This window comes from Fonsecaea erecta (assembly GCF_001651985.1).
Source record: "Fonsecaea erecta strain CBS 125763 chromosome Unknown Scaff4, whole genome shotgun sequence".
NCBI classification, from domain to species: domain Eukaryota; kingdom Fungi; phylum Ascomycota; class Eurotiomycetes; order Chaetothyriales; family Herpotrichiellaceae; genus Fonsecaea; species Fonsecaea erecta.
The window spans coordinates 2,704,097-2,720,720 of record NW_017387247.1 but is presented as its reverse complement, the minus strand read 5'-3'; the positions used below and the strand labels follow the sequence as shown (position 1 = coordinate 2,720,720).

Below are 16,624 nucleotides of genomic sequence, written 5' to 3'. Positions count from 1 at the left end.
TGATGAGTTGTGGGGAGAGGCGTTGAAGTTTGTTCCACTCACGTTGCGCCATCTGTTCAGGGGGCGCTATCTCCGTCACATGTGTGCCTTTGACGATCAAGGGTCTAACAACCTCGCAGTCGGCACGATTCTGACAACTGCATGCCACAATCCTCAAAGGTCGACTCCTCTCTGGCAAGAAGCCCGACCAGCAATATGGATGTTGAGGTGCCCAAGCCTGGTCAATGGCCCGTTGATCCCCAGGAAGACGAAGAGATCCGAAAAGATCGCATCTGGGTTGATGGCTGCTTCGACTTCACTCATCACGGTAGGTCTCCACCATGAACCAAAGGTAAGCCCAGTCTAATCCATCCAGGTCATGCTGGCGCACTGAGACAGGCCCGTCAACTAGGGACAGAGCTCTACATTGGACTACACTCCGATGAGGAAATCTTGGAGAACAAAGGCCCGACGGTGATGACCTTGGATGAGCGGTGTGTAACTTCTTCATGGTCACTTTTTTTGGGCAGCATAGAAACTAAACCTTCAGCAAGAATCGCTGCCTGCGAGGCGTGTCGATGGACGACCAAAGTCATTCCCCACGCTCCTTATGTGACAGCCTTGCCTTGGATTTCTCACTATGGGTGTTGGTATGTTGCTCACGGCGATGACATCACCTCTGATGCCGGCGGCGAGGACTGTTATCGTTTTGTCAAGGCGGCTGGCCGCTTTCTCGTCTTCAAAAGAACACCGGGCATATCTACCACCGACTTAGTCGGAAGGATGCTCCTGTGTACCAAGACGCATTTCATCCGATCCTTGACAGACGAACTCCAAGGCAAGGCTGATGGTGTGCTTGACCCAGCAAAGGCTGTCGTTGGGGTCGAAATGCTTGAGAGAATCAAAGACTATGCCATGGACGAGACAGCCTCGAAGCCGGGTGCCGAAGTATGGACTTGGGCCAGCGCCCGATTTCACAAGCCCGGAGAGCAAGAAGCGGCCGACGCTGGGGTATTCGAGAAGATCGTGCCTGGTAAGGGTCCAAAACCCGGTCAACGTGTGGTATATGTGGATGGCGGCTTTGATCTCTTCTCCTCTGGTCAAATCGAATTCCTGAAGCGAGTCAACGAAGCAGAGAACTACGAAGCGTATGTGGTCGCCGGTGTTCACAACGATGATGTGATAAATCACTGGAAAGGCCTCAACTATCCCATCATGAACATTTTCGAGCGAGGCCTCTGTGTCTTACAATGCCGCTACATCCACGCTGTGGTGTTCGGAGCTCCGTTCTCCCCTTCGAGGGCGTACTTGGAAGCGATACCTGTGGGAAAGGTTGCTGCGGTATATCATGGTCCGACCACGTTCATGCCTTCGACGTTTGATCCATACGTTGATGCAAAAGACATGGGACTTTTCCGCCAAATCGAAAATCACCCCTACTCTCACGTCAATGCCGCCGAGATCGTCGGGCGCATCATGAAAGGCAGGCAGGCCTTTGAGGATCGCCAGAGAAGAAAAGGCGAAAAAGCTGTTGGAGAAGAAGCTGTTCGACAGCGCGAGATCCTCGAGCGGAAGCAGGCTGCTTTGGAGGCAGAAAGGCGAGCTGCGATGGAGTGATCCAATGACTGGTTCTGGAGTTCTTCATCATGCGCACCCGAGGGCTGAGAAGACTATGTACATTTGCCCCTTTGAACAGCAATAGAACCTAGACAAAGCTTCGGCACGGATAACTGCAAGCAGTGTTAGCAAAGATATCATGTCTTCAGAAAGGGAGAACATACCCATCTCCATAACTCGTTGGTCCGATCGCGTACTTGACGTCCTTTTTATGTCCGTGTGCCACCGGCCGAGGCGGGAGACCATTCTCTCCCAACACTGCCGCGGCTTTTTCATGTTCAAAGTACGTCGCCAATCCTTTCTCTCCTTCCTGCTTCACGGCCACCAGTTGCTTGCTGCCCTCCTCACCAGCCAACAACTTCGGGCTCGGGTTCGCGGCACTTCCCACTGTCAGGAGCCCCACCACATCGCCTTGTGTGACCGTGCTCAGGGTCGGATACGCCCTTCGTACATCTCTCTTCCAATACGGGTTGTCTGCAATATCGGCTGCGGGCGTGGTGACAGCGTCGTCGTAGGATTTAGGATCGAGACCGCCGGGGGTCGGGTTGCGGAAATGTTTTACGGGAACACCATTGCTACGGTTGGGATCGACAGAAAGCAGTTTGCGGAGTGTCTCCCAGATACCGACGCTTTGCTGGGTATATTTCTAGAGAAGCGTGAGTGCTGAGGTAGAGCAATTTGGGGGGCTTGTGCCAGTACATACCTTGCCGACGGCAACAACATCTTTAATGGGTTTCGCGGCCATCTTGGCCGTGGTCAAGGAAGACGACCTATCACCTCTTGGAAAACCTGGAGATCCGCACGGCGGCCTCGGAAAACACGTAATGAGGAAGACAAGAAGCTTGAAGTCAGTCTGCCCTGTTGCGGATGGTGGGTTGCTAGAATGACTTCCTGCGACATCGAGCTCTCGGCTGAAGTGCAAATATCAGGGTCTGCCGTAGTGCTTGGCACGGGCGGATCACAGAACCGTGAAATGCACTAGTTCACCTCAACGACTGAACGGAGCAATTTGATCTGTTGACAAACTGATAACTCGATACCGCTATTCCCCCGATTGCCAGTGCTCTCCAATAACAACCCGCTGAGAAGTGCGCCAGGGACTTCTTCGAGCTCTCCAGGTAGGGAAAATCAGCATAGCCTGATGGAGAAGCATCGCTGCTGGATGATTCGATGACACATTCATGACATGACCAGGCAGGCTACTTCTTGACTTCGAGATGCCTCGTTCAAGGTAGGAGGCTACTTTCTCCTTTTAGTCGGCACCACTCCTTCAGAGAGAAAAAGATTGGGCTATATATTCCTTTGCACCCCTTCCTCTGCTTTTGGGTTGCCCTTGATTTCTTCAACGTTCGTCAGGCTTCAACAGGTAGTGAAGGAAGCATTACTTGAAAGATATACGGTTCAAGTTGGAGGCACCTATCTGTCTAAGAGACCCCACGAGCTTTCTCAGTCAAGATCTGAGGGTACTCGGGTTGTGTTGCAGCATACCAGTGACTTGTCACCATGTCCTCCAGACCAAAAATCCTCCTTCTCGGCGAAATTGAATAGTAAGCAAATTCCCCCCTTTCCTATTCGTCCTTTCTCCTATCCTAACGAGACTCACGAACAGCGCGTCAGAAGCATGGCAATCTCTCAGCTCTCTCGGCGACCTGATAGTCCCAGCCGCCACCAACCGTGACGACTTCATCAGGGAGTGCCGAGATGGAAAACTCGACGGCGTGGTTGCCGCCTACCGCACGTTCCAGTCCACGAGCATCACTGGTCTTTTCGACGCCGAACTGTGCAACGCTCTGCCCAAATCGTGGAGATATCTCGCCCATTGTGGCGCCGGGTACGACCAGATCGACCCCGAAGCCTGCTCTGCTCGGGATCCGCCACTTCTGGTGTCCAACGTGCCGACTGCGGTTGACGACTCGACGGCGGATACGGCCATCTTCCTCATGCTGGGGGCGTTGCGGAACTTCAATACCAGCATGGTGGCGTTACGCAAAGGTCAGTGGCGCGGCTCCCCAGCTCCGTCTCTCGGGCATGATCCCCAGGGCAAAGTCCTGGGCATCCTGGGCATGGGCGGCATCGGGCGAAACATGAAGAAAAAGGCACAGGCGTTTGGGATGACGGTCATCTACCACAATCGAAGAGAGCTGGACGCCTCCCTCGCCGATGGTGCCGAGTACGTTTCCTTCGAGGAACTGCTGAAGCGCAGTGACGTGCTGAGTCTGAACCTCCCGCTGAACCCGAAGACGCGCCACACCCTCTCCACCGAGCAATTCCAGCTGATGAAACCGAGCGCGATCATTGTGAACACCGCACGCGGCGCGGTGGTCGACGAAGTTGCCCTCGTGCACGCCCTGGACAGGGGCCTCATCGCCGGCGCCGGCCTGGACGTGTACGAAGACGAACCCCGCGTGCACCCGGGCCTGCTGGACAACGACAAGGTCGTGCTCTTGCCGCACATGGGCACGTGGACCAGCGAGACCATGAAGAAGATGGAGGAATGGGCGATTGAGAACGTGAGACTGGCCCTCGAAACGGGCGAGTTGAAGAGTCCCATCTTCGAGCAGAGGGGGCTTGTATAGCTAGACCGGACGCGAATGTCGTTCCATGTGATATTGCGGTTTTTCTCCTCGAATTAAGGGATGCGCAAATAGAGATAGAGTTCCCAATGAAGCTTTGGCTATTGAATAAGCGGGATAATGTAGAACGTTATTACTTTCCCAAGTCCGCAGTTCGTTTCTTTTGCTCAGAAAATTGCCCGACCTTGTATGCCTAATCGCCCTGACCCGTGCCGCAGTCGCATATTACCCGTCCCGGGGTATCTTCTCGTAGATGGTCCAGTACCCTCTCCCAAGACGCCGTCGCCATGCAGTCAATTCCAATGATCCGAAACAGAAGCTCCTAACCGTCGACGCCGACGTCCTCAAAGACGTCGTCGTCGTCATCGTCCACGCCGGACTTGGTATCCATGTCTGAATCCTCCACTTTGGGCGCCACCTCCACACCGGTCGGGTTCAGCAGCGTGGTGTCCTGCTGCTTGAATTCTTGCTTCAACTCCCACTTGCCGTTGAAGTCGCCGGATTTCCACATGAAGGCGATCTCCGACAGCGTTTCGCGGAGGTACGCCTCCGGCTGGTTGACCTTGGCCTTGAGGTCGCGCAGACCCCAGATGCGGTGTTGACGGAAGAGATCCAGGAGTTTGTCGATGAGGACGTGCTTGTCCACGCGCGCCGCGCGGGTTTCCTTCTGGGCATGTTTCCTAGCCTGGGCGTTCTGTGGTGTCCAAGAGTTAGCCGTGTACACGCGCAGCACGTCAGAAGGCGGCGTTGTGATGATCTCCTTACCTTCAACACAGCTTGTCTTTCACTCGTCGACATGAACGACCTGCTGTTCTTCTCTGGGTCGTAGTCACCCGTGGCAAAGATGGCTTGTTCTCGCTCGGGCACCTTGAGGAGCTCGGCCGCCTGCTTGTTCTCGAGCACAAAGTATTCTTCGTTTTTGACCGGCACTGCTTCGAACTCCTTCGCAATCGTGCCCGCGATGGCCGTTTGTTTCGGTATGGGTCGTCGAATGTAGGGCACGAAGCGGCCTTTGTTTTCTTTCTTCTTTATCTCGCGCTTGTGTCGTTCGTAGAGGAAAGAGCGGCCCTGTCCGGGGTTGCCTTCTTCATCGACGTCGTCCCATGCAAATGTGCGAGGCTTGTATCCTGGCAGGTCCTTCTCCGAGAAGACTAATGCCTGCCCGGGTCTTCGCGACCGTAGCTTTTCAGGCGGCGCAGCGAAGAGGTTGTACTCTTTGGGCTCGTTCTCGAAAGCGGGCAGCGGGTATAACATCAGGCTGACCTGTTTCGGCATATCATTAGTCATTTCCTGCGGAGAGAGCACACGCTGGAAAGGATATAAAAGGAGCGAGCATACTCTTGAAGGATTAGACTCTGCGCCTTCTACCCTGATTCTGCCAATTTCGATCTCGTCGTCATCTTGCAGCTTCGACAGTGTCTCCCATAACGTCCGCGGAATGTGACTGAGCCATAGTTGTTGCTGTGCCTGTGAAAAATCAAGATCCCCCGCATCCTCATACATGTCATCATCTTCGTCGGCGTAAGGTGAGGGCGTGTCGTCCGCGGGCTCTTGCTTAATATGCTGGTCGGGGGCGGGTTCTAGCTTGACCCTCGGAATTCCTGTTCCCTGAAGAGTTGCCATCTTGTGAATAATGGTTGGTGAAGAGACGAAGAAATGGCCGGGCTGAGATGGGGGTACATATATAAACCGTCTGGTACCTCGAGGTCCTCTGGGTGCGGAGGGATGTTTGGTTCAAGCATTCCCGTTGGGTGCCTGTCGTATGCGAACAAATGACATGGGGGTTTTACGGTGCAGCCAATCAGAGCTTGGCAATACAATCCCGCTCTTTGTGATATTAAAGCATAAAAGACTCGACACATTTTTGGTTGTGCCTGACTATTTCTACCCATATATATAGTACATTTCTTCAGTCCTCCGACTGTCCAACAGGCATACGGCGTCCCACTTGCTTCATGCCCATAAAATACAAGGGTGCTGCAAGTGCCGTGACCCTGCCTTAATCCATTAACCGCTTTCATTTCTTCCCTAGTATGCTCTTCACATCTTCCATGCCAGGCCACTCCCTTTCAGTGGGAGGTTCCAGGCGTGATACTGTGCGAAGTAGTCGTTTCAGTTGACTCCTGAAGCAAGGTCCAGATATTGACTGGTGGTCTTTTGCTGAGCGCTCATGAAGATCGGAACGGATTGACATCAACTCTCCAGGGGTCAATTAGCATTTGAGAGACGGCCACAAAGCGGGATTGGTATGGGCGGTGAGGTTGGGTCTTGGAGGCTGGCGATGGTGTCAGCCGTGAGCGGTGTGGTATTGAAGGGTACCCCATCCCACCCGCGACGTTCCTGTCTCCCGTCTGTAGCTGTTGAAGCTATGCTTAAGCAGACTTTCAACCTTGATGTTATCCAAGACAGCAGGATGCGATAATCGGTGTCTCGGCTGGTCCATTGAACAATGCCAATCTTGAAGGCAAGAAAAACAGCTTACTATCCGATTGCGTAGCAGGTAGAGAACGAAATAGTAAGGGTGTTGGAGGTAGGCCAGACTTGTGATCATCCAGTTATTGAGGCTGTCTGAGATCAATACAACATCAAGGGCTGCCGCCGGAACCCATCGCCGATGTGGGAAATAGCAAGGTCAACCGCTCCTTTTTGGGTGGCAGTGAGATGTTCTGATCGCTGCAACATCTTGAGGGGAAGCACCAGTTGCATGGCCGCAACAACGTTGATTTCCTGGAAGCCCATTCTCGGATGATGACCGGACACCGATGAATGGAAGTCTCCAGTAGGAGTCACATCACCCAAGGCATATGCTGTCAGACCAATGAGCTCCGTGGCAGTCGTTCGAATTATCGCTTGATATTTAGAAATCTGTTGATTGGTGGGCGCAGAGGGAGTGTGTTTGTTGCGAAGCTTCAGGAGTTCGATCAGAGCCTCGTACAGCTTATACCGGGCCGCCAGGAATCTCAGCCAATATAAGAAAACCCAGAAGCTGTAGAAGTAGTAGAGAGCGTGAGATGGGTAGAGTGCCCACATAGTGCCGGCTGTCGTGGCACGTACACCCATCATATCCCATCCTGGTTCGTCTTTGCTCCAGTCAGCCATGCTTTCATCCAGGGTTTCGCCATATTTCAAGAACACATCGGCCGAGGCGTTACCCATGGCTCTCTGAGCAGGACTTCGACCCAGATATTGCTTGATTTTTTCCAGCAGTCGAGCAACGCGATGGAAGTACGCAGTGGCCTTGTTCGCGGTCTGGGAGGGCACAAACTCATGCTCATCCTGGTAGACGTCGATTTCGAGATTGTCAAAGTCTTTGGAGACGACAGAGTTCAATATAAAAAGCCTCATTTGCTGGCACATGTCAGTGGAAAGCAAGGGGTTGAGGCGAAGATAACCTACAATGGCGGCTTTGAAAAGACGGAAGATTTTCTCTCCCCGGGCCGTTGTGAATTGCGACAGTCCTCGAAGACGCAACAAGTTCATGGCACCCCTGACGTGCAATAGATGAGACTGCCACTCTTCCTCCAGCGACCGAGATTCCGGGGTTGTTCGCCCGTGCATCAGCACAACACTGACCATCTAGGTAGATTTTAGCATGGTGATCAGCACAGCGCCCGCAAGAATTACCTCGTAGAGTCCGAGCAGCCAGACTGCCAGCACCGTCTCATCTTGGATGCTCGCAGCTGTGTCACGGATGGTCACCTTGGTCAAACTCAGCGCGTGGCCATACTCCCGGCCAGTCTGTAGTCTCACGTCCTTTCCACTGTATCTGTCGGCCAGGGTCATTCGGGATACTGCCATTGCCGCCTTGTGTATGCACGAGCGGGGATCAGCATTCTGAAGCATTCCCGGGAGAAAGTCGAGCACTGGAAATGAATAAAGCCGCCCTGCCTGGAAGCAGAATAGGTTGAGGAAAAAGCACAACGACTGATGTTGAATGTCGTAGCGCAGAGGCGGAGAGATGGAGCGTTGAGTTGGTGGTAATTTCTCCAAGGCTGATTTGCTTGATTCATCCTCGATCTTGACCTTGTTGGCCGCCAATTTGTGCGTGGCAGGAGTTACTGTAGGAGATGGATATCCTCCAGCGACAGCAGGGCGAATTGGGACGAAGGAAGGGCCGTGTATCTGATCTCCTGGGCTTGGATCTGGAGGTTCAACCTTTGGCGGTGATCGAATCTGCAGGTGAACTTGGTATGGGTATCCGGGGCATGGCTTGCGCAACAGAGCGCATTTTCTGCACCCCGGCCTTGCTTCATCACACTGATACGTAATCAGTCTAGTTCACAAATTGGAGGCAGAAATGCTTGCCTTGACCTTTCGCTTCTTGCAGCGAGCACAGCCTGTACTTGATCTACCAGTATTGCCCATAGCATCGAACTGGCATAAGCAGTAGGAAGGTTGAGGGAAACCTGTGGAGCAAATGTGAGACGAAAAAAAAGAGTGGTAGCCACCGGTTGGTAGCAAGTGAAACGTTTGAATTCGTCTCGCGGCCGAGCGAATTGCTTATGGAGGAGCATCGACGGACGGCCGTTCTCCTTCAAGGGTCATAATTCTACTCCTTGGAAGGTCTCCTGGGTATTGCGAGCGGCCCCAAAACCTTGTGCCTGGCCGACAATGCAACCGAGCGCTCAACGCTCTGCGGACCAGGGTTTGCTCAGCTGTTCTGTCGCGTCGGCGGTCGGCGGAATAAAAAACAAGGCCACATAAGAGTTAGATGCAGAGCCTCCATGAAGAACGCAGGGGTCATGCACACAGAGCTTGTTCAAAGAATCCCGGCTAGAGAAAAAAGGCATCAGTCCTAACCAGCTGAGGTCAGGAAATCGGGCAACCAGCAGTCAGAGAAGGAGGGGGATTCTCCTGGCCAACTTGGGTGATTAAACCTGTTCTGGCCAAACGCGCTGACCATGGCGGAGGGTTTGTCCCGAAGCTTGGCAATCATTAGAGCCTCTCTGACTCTGATGTCCCAGGACCTTCAACAGAGGAGCCTAGGCAGCTAGCTGGGAGAAGAAAAGACTGCATGGACAGGGGTGGAAGTGCGATAACAGCCGGGGATTTCACAGGAGTGAGTCCGCCTCGCGTAGGAACTATGAAACGATCTGTAGGCGTGAAGCCACGACGAAGGCCGATATAGTAGTATGCCCTGGAAATTGGTTGCTCTGATTGAGGTTGGGAAAGCATTTGGTAGAGGAAAAGAACCCGAAGTCTGCCTCTGGTTCCAAGAATAGCTGGAGGCGTCAGTCCATGCCATAGACATGGTGTGCGAACAGACGACCGTCGTCTCTTAGAGTTGCCCGTTTTTCCCATCGTGATGTGCCTCAGCCTCAACCGCCAACGATGGACCATGCCCTTATGGGCACGCTGATTGGTGCTCGCCTCACATTCCTTATTCAGTCCCCGGGGGATCTCGCCTACACCTTCTGTCATGCCCATTAACGACTGCCTGCGCCTCACGGATATTCAGCTTTGTTTCATTCTTGAGCGATGTGTGGTCTGAAACTAGGCTGATTCTGTTGGGAATGCGCTGTTTCTGCTAGGAGGCCACAAGTCCGCGGAGAGAGGCATGGCCTCCAGGTTGGTGTTGGTCATTGGCGACCTCTTCATCCCCGATCGAGCGCCGGTAAGCATTGGTTCTTGGATGGTCTTTTCACCATGCAGGAAGCTAACGTTGAGTCATAGGAGATTCCGCAAAAGGTTGGCCCTCTTCTTCGCTAGATTTCAGGCTACAGCACTCCTGCTAACGCTCTGGGTCGCAGTTCCGCAAACTCCTTGCGCCGGGAAAGATTGGACAGGTTGTGTGTCTAGGCAACATCACAGATAAAGAGACGTACGATTTCCTGCGGCAGACGGCCCCGGATTTGCACATTGTGAAAGGCGACTTCGATACCGAAGCATCCAGCTTGGCGTTATCGAAAGTGGTCCAACATGGAGGACTTCGAATTGGGTTCACGCACGGGCACACCGTGATTCCCCAGGGAGATGCGGATGCTTTACTGATAGCCGCCCGCCAAATGGATGTTGACATCTTGCTGTGGGGTGGGACACACAAGTTCGAGGCCTACGAGCTGGAGGGTAAATTCTTTGTCAATCCCGGGAGTGCCACAGGTGCATTCAGTACAAGTTGGTTGGCCATCGACGAGGATCCGATTCCCAGTTTCTGCTTGATGGACGTACGTGCTGGAAAGACAGCCTTCGCCATGGACCCTTGCTGACCGTCGCTAGATCCAAGGAGACGTCCTCGTACTGTATGTCTATCAGCTACGAAAGGACGAGAATGGGAATGAAAATGTGGCTGTGGAGAAGGTTTCCTTCAGAAAGCCAACCCCGGTCGAGGCATGACCACCATCACACACTCTAATGAGCGCAGAATCCCCGTCGGTCGATGACTGACGGATCGATTGCGACAAAGCCGAGTACAGCAATGGCACGGACTGCACCTCAGGCCATCGGCGTCCAATCCACTTACAAGCTACAAGACCGACGACGTCTAGGGACAATCTCCCCGGGCGTCACTACCAGACGACAGAAAACGCTGGCGAAGCTGAATAGAAGGCAGAAGAGGCTTCCAAGGTTTACGGTGACAGACAGAACCGTCAATTTAGTGGCCATCATTCTTGGCTGTCATGATGTTCGATTCTGTGTTATGTTCAATGTATGGCCTCAACCATGAACAACATCGATCCATGTCTTCAAGTCTGTAGAGATATCGCAACCTCGACAGTCTTGATCCACCTGATCCGTGCTTCGGGAAGATCATCTGCGTCGTACATTGGTCTTTTACGCTTTCTTCTCTTCCGTCGACTGTGCTTGGGCAGGGAGTTGTCCACTTCGATATCAGCCGTGCTCTGTGCCGCCAACGTCCCCTGTGGTGCTTCATCCGCCGATTCCTGGCTCTTTTTCTCACCCGAGCTCATTGTAGACACGTCCGCGCCTCCCAACAAGTCCAGCGTCGTATGGCCGCATTGCAGGTTTGAAGACTCTGCGTCGTCGTGCGGTGCTTCGTCGACATTCTCACTTCCCTCACCGTGTCCCTTCTCCCCCTTGTCCTCGTCCTCGTCCTCGTCCTCGTCCTCGTCCTCATCAGGATGATGTCCCTCCAAATCGACCTCGACAATGTCGTCCACGGTGCTGACGTTCCCGGCCCGAACCTCGACGTGGCAGAGCATGTCCTTCTCCTTGTTCCGAAACCACTCGCCGACCCGCAACGCCTGCGCCATGGCCCGCCCACTCGCCTTGACCAGCACTTCCTCTTTGTCGACCGCCAACGCCTCGTTCGCCCGCTCGACGGCTTTGGCCGGTCCACGCCCATGCTTGTTCGTCACCACTCTTCCTCCCGCGGCCGCGTCGTGAAGGGCGCGCCGCTCGATGTGCACCAGGTACTTCTTGACCCGCTTGACCGCCGCAACCACGGGCGTGCGCGACGACACGTACACGACTTTCGGCGCCTTAGAAGCCCCGACCCCAGGCCCCGAAGAGGTGCGGAGGTCGGCGATGGGCGCGTGGTTCAGCGGCCGACGCTGGATGGTGGCGTTCGGGGGCAGACGCGCCAGGTGTTGGTTGCGCTTCTCGTGCTTGAGCGCCTTGAGTTCCGACGCCATCGAGAATGGCAGCGAGGCCGCGGTCGAGGACATGGCGATGTGCGGCGCACAGATTTGGCATCGGCGGCCAGGTTGTTCGGGGAGGATAACGGTGCCGTGGTGCAGAGCCCCGAGGGAGTGGGTTGAGAAAGGGGAGGCTCGATAAGGAATCAAAATTGAGTCATGGCGGCGTGGTCACCATCGTGGCGTGGGCATAGTCATGTACGAGGTACTCTGTCCGTCGAAGAAGAAGCAGGTGAACAAGAAACATTTGCTTGTATTTGACGAATTGGGTCTAGTGTTAACTGCGGGCGGGATCTGCGTGGGTGGGAGTTGTCCTCAACATCAACTCAGTAGCCGCATTTTGAGATACAGGGATAGCTACCATTGTGTACGTGGCAGGAGACAGAGTATCACTGCTCTCAAAGACGTCGTGGTCTTATCACAACGGAGGTCATCTCTACAGTAAACTACATATATTACTCTGCGACCACCACTGCTGCTCAGTATTGCGGTGTCCCATGCATTGTATACAAAAGAACCACTGCTCCGGTCATGAACCGCCGAATCCTCCTAACCCGCTCTCCCAGTGACTCCGTATTTGCAGACATGAAGTGTGTATAACACAAGCGTGGAGGGAAGAAATTCCAACTACATCGCTGGGTCAGTAACTCCTCTCCCCAGCAAATGGAATTGGGAACTCGACGCTTTTTGGTTTGGCGCATTGCAACTTCGCCAGAGAAACAAAGAGTTTCCGTCCTCCGCTGAGTGAGCGGTCTTGTCATTAGCCGACAACACTACGTTTCAGCAGATTTCAGCACCGCTAACATAGTCAGCCATTCGATTCATTCGTGCTGCGGACCGCCACCTCGATCCATCCAGGTGCTCTTTGCCATAGCTGCCAGAGTGCTCGATTGTTGAAACGTGTCGACTGTCGATGCTCACCCATCTGTTGAAGCTTCGCGGTCCTGACTTTCTCCCGCTTGCTCATCTTTCACAGTATCTGCCCCAGGATGAAGTGACTTTGGACTCTTCAGGAACAAGGGCGGATATGGTTAGGTTCGAGAGTACGACTGGTGAGCATCCCTACACCCTGGTTGACTGTTATCATTGCACAATGTTGACAGATTGAAATGTCCGTTCAACCATTATTGGAGATCATATATGTGGCGACGGAGATTTCTGGAATGAGGCATATTCCAGAATCGTTTCAGTTCGCCGGCGGGGTAAACGGCTCACATCGATTCCAAGACAAGAGGCTGTGACATGTTTCCAAGGCCACCATACATCTTCCTGGGTTTGAGTTTGTGATTGCCGTACCTTGGTTGTTCAGTCGATGTCGTATTTGGTTCAGCAGTTTCTCCATCAATGTTGGATTTCTCTGCTGCGCCCGGTGCAGCCTGTTTTTCTCAGCACACTAAGGCGAAGGTATTCGACTTATCTCGGCAGGATCCATCATACTCCGACTGAGCTTTTGACCCCGTCAAGGCGCGAATCTGTGAAAGGCAGTAACCAGCTATCAGCACTGCCGTCAAATACCAGCCAATCCTCAGCTCCTGTTGATGGCAAGAACGTCGTATCCTGTGTGCATGTCGCCTCCGCCGATGTGTCTGAAAGAGTCTGGGGCATGCCTGCCTGAAATTCGGTGTGAGGTGGTGAGTCGAAGTAAGATTGAGGTGTTCCACGGTTACGAGACACCAGCGTGGATAAAGGGTTGTGCGTTTCTATCCCGGCGTTTTCCGAGGTCCAATCATCCAGAAGCGCCTGTATCTCGGCCGCATTTTGAAATATGTCGACATCGTCCGGATTCGTCATAGGCTCATCCACATCATTTTCCTGCGGCGCTCTCTTGAGATCTTGAACCCGGATGCCCAACTCCTGCAGCATGTTCGCCAGGGCCGCAGGATCATTTGACAATCCTCCTTCGACTATCTTGTTGATCGCCCGCAGAAGACAGTCCCTCTGGGACTCGACCAGCTGAACGTATGCCGCATTCGGCGGTTTGGGTTCTCTTTTCGATTCTCGGTTTGTCGTGCAAATGACACCGTCTCGCTTGCATTTGTCGCATATCTTTCCAGCATTCCATTTGCAACGGGCTTTCTTCAAACGACACCGATCGCAGGCCTTCGGCGTACGCTTGGGATAGTAGCCTGCTGTCTCTTCAGGTTCGGGAGACTGGCGCTGGCGCTTTCTCTGTGGCGGAGAGACCGACGGTTCATCGGAAGTCGGGCTCGGAGGTGGGTTTGAACCCTTTCGTTCAGGGACGATGAAGAACATGGCAGGGTTGGTTTTCTCGATGGCCTCTGGCGTCGGGACTGGGCAGGAAAACTCAGGACTTCGACAGTATCTGGCTCGATGAGATATATTTTCATTCTCGCACAGCAGCACGCACCGAGACATACCACAATCAAGTTTCTCTCCCGACCATGTTGGCTGACCTCCGGAAGTCGGTGGAATGCCGATTAGCGTAGCGTGACCTCCAATGGGGGATCTAAAGAAAATGACGTCGCTCAGGCCAATCAGCAGCGCTCCGGAAGAATGAAACCCCGTCCCCCATCCATTTCGGGCATCTCGACAAACGTCCAGAACATTAGGGAAGATTGGAAGTATTTTGGGCCCATCACAAGCCTCGGTTTCTATTTTCGAAGGGTTCGTTTCCCCATCGAGGAGGACTAGCAGCTACTACCTACAGTACAATCTTTTTTGCGATTGATCTTGAACGGCGCTTTCCTGTATGACATCAATCCCGGACCTGAAACCCCAAGTCCCGCGACGTACTCAGCAATTCCCCTCCCATGCGGTTCCCAGCTTGACTGTCTCCCCCACTGCTAAGCATCAGACCCCTGCATTCGGTATCTCTTATCCGACCGAGCAGAGATAGCATGACGGCTCATATAGAGAGGCCTTGTATGCGATATCGGCACCAATTGAACCTCAGTGGCGGGCACCATTGCCGGTGATTGGCATCTCCAGTTCCAAATATTCGATCACAGGTGCTGGGATATGCTCACGATGCCATTTGTCGCGTGGGAGAATCGAGCAGCTGCCAAAAGGGCGGCGGTGCTGAAAGCGATTCCCTCGGCATGGCACGTACCTCCTGATCAAATACCCCTGGAACATGACAATTCAGCGGTCATTGACCTGCCCGCGCAATTTCTATCCGAGGATGAAATTACCATGACCGAAACTCCCCCCATGGATACTTTGGCCCACATCCACGCAGGCATCTGGAGTTGCGAGGATGTTATCCGTGCCTACTGTCACCGGGCAGCTCTTTGTCATCAATTTGTGAACTGCCTGACGGAAGTGCTATTCGAGGAGGCTCTCAATAGTGCACGCGAGCTGGACCAGTATCGTCGCGACACAGGCGGTCTCAAGGGCCCGCTGCACGGCTTGCCAGTCAGCTTCATGGACCGTTTCCGCGTCGCCGGCGCAGAGACAGCCGCCGGCTTTATTTCATGGCTCGGGCCTAAGGAGACGGACACCACCGAATCACTCATCGTCCGGAATATGCGGGCTCTGGGTGTGGTACCCTTCTGTAAGACGAATATGCCCCAGAGCATGATGATAGCAGAAACAGCAAACAACATACACGGCCGGACCAGTAACCCCTATTCGGGACTTTTATCCAGTGGTGGCGCTGCAGGAGGTACGCTTGATACATGTGAACATGAACGGAGACTTTGACTCTGACTACTATCAGGCGAGGGAGCGTTGCTGGCGTTGAAAGGCTCCCCCTTTGGCTGGGCCACTGAATTTGCAGGCTCGGCACGTATTCCCGCTGCCTTTAACAATCTGTTTAGCCTCAAGGTTTCTTCTGGTCGCCTTCCCATCCTGGGGGTCGCCTCCAGCGAGACGAGCCTCCCTACCAGGAATTCAACCATCGCCATGATGTCCTGGGATTTCAGCTTGTTGCAATACGTCGCCAAGCTGTCACTCGGATCCACTGCGTTCGATGAGGACCCTACCTGGATGGATATGCCATGGAGAGAAGCAAAGGTCAGAGAGTTGACGCAGAGGCGTCCAACTTTTGCGGTGCTCGAGTGCGACGGCCACATCCAGCCTCAGCCGCCCATTCGGCGAGCTCTTCGGACCATTGTTCAGTGCTTGAGGCGGGCCAACTATCAGGTCATCGAATGGAACCCCCCATCTCACGCAGCACCTGTAGAGACATACTTCAAGATCATCGGCGCTGATGGTGCACAGGCGACCAGAGAACACATCAAAGCAAGCGGGGAGCCCCCGGTTCCTCTCTTGAGAGATTGGTATTACCACCAGCCAATTGACCCACTGACCCTTTCAGAGTATCTACGCCTTATGAAATCGCTAGAAACGTATCAAACAGAGTATCAGAGGTACTGGAAATCCACCGGCCAAAGTACGACGAGCAGATTCCCCGTGGACGGGGTGATCATGCCCGTCTGCGCAGATGCTGCTTGCTATAAGAACAAATTGACATATTACGGTAAGCCAGGAAAGGAGCACAAGATCAAAAAGCGCTAATTACAGATGCAGGATACAGTGCCATAGTAAACGTACTCGACTTCGCCGCCGTCTCTTTTCCGGCTGGATTCATCGACCGATATCTGGACCCAAAGCCCAGTGTCTTCGTCCCGCTCGGCAAGGAGGATGAATCCCTGAATGATTCATGCATGTGTTCTTCCATTGCTGGCCCATTTTCGCGACGCGCTAACATCTGTGTCAGATGATAATTTCGCATTCCATGGAGCTCCGATTGGTCTTCAATTGATGACTCGCAGGACTGAGGAAGAGAAAGCGCTGAAGCTTGTGGAAATCATTCTGCAAGCACAAGCACAGTTGCCGATGTCTGTCTGAATAGGATGAGACACGGCCAAAATCCCGTTCAAATGCTTGAGCGGTTGG

The 16,624-nt window shown here is 53.6% G+C and overlaps 9 protein-coding genes across 9 annotated transcripts; 4 read left to right on the top strand and 5 right to left on the bottom strand.

The window, feature by feature from the left end:
• Nucleotides 1–195: 195 nt before the first annotated feature.
• On the top strand, nucleotides 196–1,596 carry AYL99_05740 (hypothetical protein; the record flags this gene model as incomplete). Its single annotated transcript, XM_018837252.1, has 3 exons — nucleotides 196–307; nucleotides 356–473; nucleotides 534–1,596. The coding sequence occupies 3 exons, from the start codon at nucleotides 196–198 to the stop codon at nucleotides 1,594–1,596; spliced, it is 1,293 nt and encodes a 430-aa protein (XP_018694105.1).
• An 88-nt stretch (nucleotides 1,597–1,684) lies between these two features.
• Nucleotides 1,685–2,341, bottom strand: AYL99_05739 (hypothetical protein; the record flags this gene model as incomplete). The annotated part of the gene is made up of 3 exons (XM_018837251.1): nucleotides 1,685–1,709; nucleotides 1,761–2,242; nucleotides 2,300–2,341. 3 exons carry the CDS (start codon nucleotides 2,339–2,341, stop codon nucleotides 1,685–1,687), a joined length of 549 nt encoding a protein of 182 aa, XP_018694104.1.
• Nucleotides 2,342–3,099: 758 nt separating this feature from the next.
• Nucleotides 3,100–4,172, top strand: AYL99_05738 (hypothetical protein; the record flags this gene model as incomplete). The annotated part of the gene is made up of 2 exons (XM_018837250.1): nucleotides 3,100–3,143; nucleotides 3,206–4,172. 2 exons carry the CDS (start codon nucleotides 3,100–3,102, stop codon nucleotides 4,170–4,172), a joined length of 1,011 nt encoding a protein of 336 aa, XP_018694103.1.
• Nucleotides 4,173–4,491: 319 nt separating this feature from the next.
• On the bottom strand, nucleotides 4,492–5,792 carry AYL99_05737 (hypothetical protein; the record flags this gene model as incomplete). Its single annotated transcript, XM_018837249.1, has 3 exons — nucleotides 4,492–4,863; nucleotides 4,935–5,432; nucleotides 5,508–5,792. The coding sequence occupies 3 exons, from the start codon at nucleotides 5,790–5,792 to the stop codon at nucleotides 4,492–4,494; spliced, it is 1,155 nt and encodes a 384-aa protein (XP_018694102.1).
• Nucleotides 5,793–6,743: 951 nt separating this feature from the next.
• Nucleotides 6,744–7,967, bottom strand: AYL99_05736 (hypothetical protein; the record flags this gene model as incomplete). The annotated part of the gene is made up of 3 exons (XM_018837248.1): nucleotides 6,744–7,517; nucleotides 7,566–7,745; nucleotides 7,794–7,967. 3 exons carry the CDS (start codon nucleotides 7,965–7,967, stop codon nucleotides 6,744–6,746), a joined length of 1,128 nt encoding a protein of 375 aa, XP_018694101.1.
• A 1,759-nt stretch (nucleotides 7,968–9,726) lies between these two features.
• AYL99_05735 (hypothetical protein) lies at nucleotides 9,727–10,502 on the top strand (the record flags this gene model as incomplete). The annotated part of the gene is made up of 4 exons (XM_018837247.1): nucleotides 9,727–9,783; nucleotides 9,843–9,857; nucleotides 9,920–10,333; nucleotides 10,386–10,502. 4 exons carry the CDS (start codon nucleotides 9,727–9,729, stop codon nucleotides 10,500–10,502), a joined length of 603 nt encoding a protein of 200 aa, XP_018694100.1.
• Nucleotides 10,503–10,852: 350 nt separating this feature from the next.
• AYL99_05734 (hypothetical protein) lies at nucleotides 10,853–11,794 on the bottom strand (the record flags this gene model as incomplete). Its single annotated transcript, XM_018837246.1, has 1 exon — nucleotides 10,853–11,794. The coding sequence occupies one exon, from the start codon at nucleotides 11,792–11,794 to the stop codon at nucleotides 10,853–10,855; it is 942 nt and encodes a 313-aa protein (XP_018694099.1).
• Nucleotides 11,795–13,195: 1,401 nt separating this feature from the next.
• Nucleotides 13,196–14,017, bottom strand: AYL99_05733 (hypothetical protein; the record flags this gene model as incomplete). Its single annotated transcript, XM_018837245.1, has 1 exon — nucleotides 13,196–14,017. One exon carries the CDS (start codon nucleotides 14,015–14,017, stop codon nucleotides 13,196–13,198), a length of 822 nt encoding a protein of 273 aa, XP_018694098.1.
• Nucleotides 14,018–14,752: 735 nt separating this feature from the next.
• Nucleotides 14,753–16,576, top strand: AYL99_05732 (hypothetical protein; the record flags this gene model as incomplete). The annotated part of the gene is made up of 4 exons (XM_018837244.1): nucleotides 14,753–15,389; nucleotides 15,444–16,205; nucleotides 16,256–16,396; nucleotides 16,446–16,576. 4 exons carry the CDS (start codon nucleotides 14,753–14,755, stop codon nucleotides 16,574–16,576), a joined length of 1,671 nt encoding a protein of 556 aa, XP_018694097.1.
• Nucleotides 16,577–16,624: the final 48 nt, after the last annotated feature.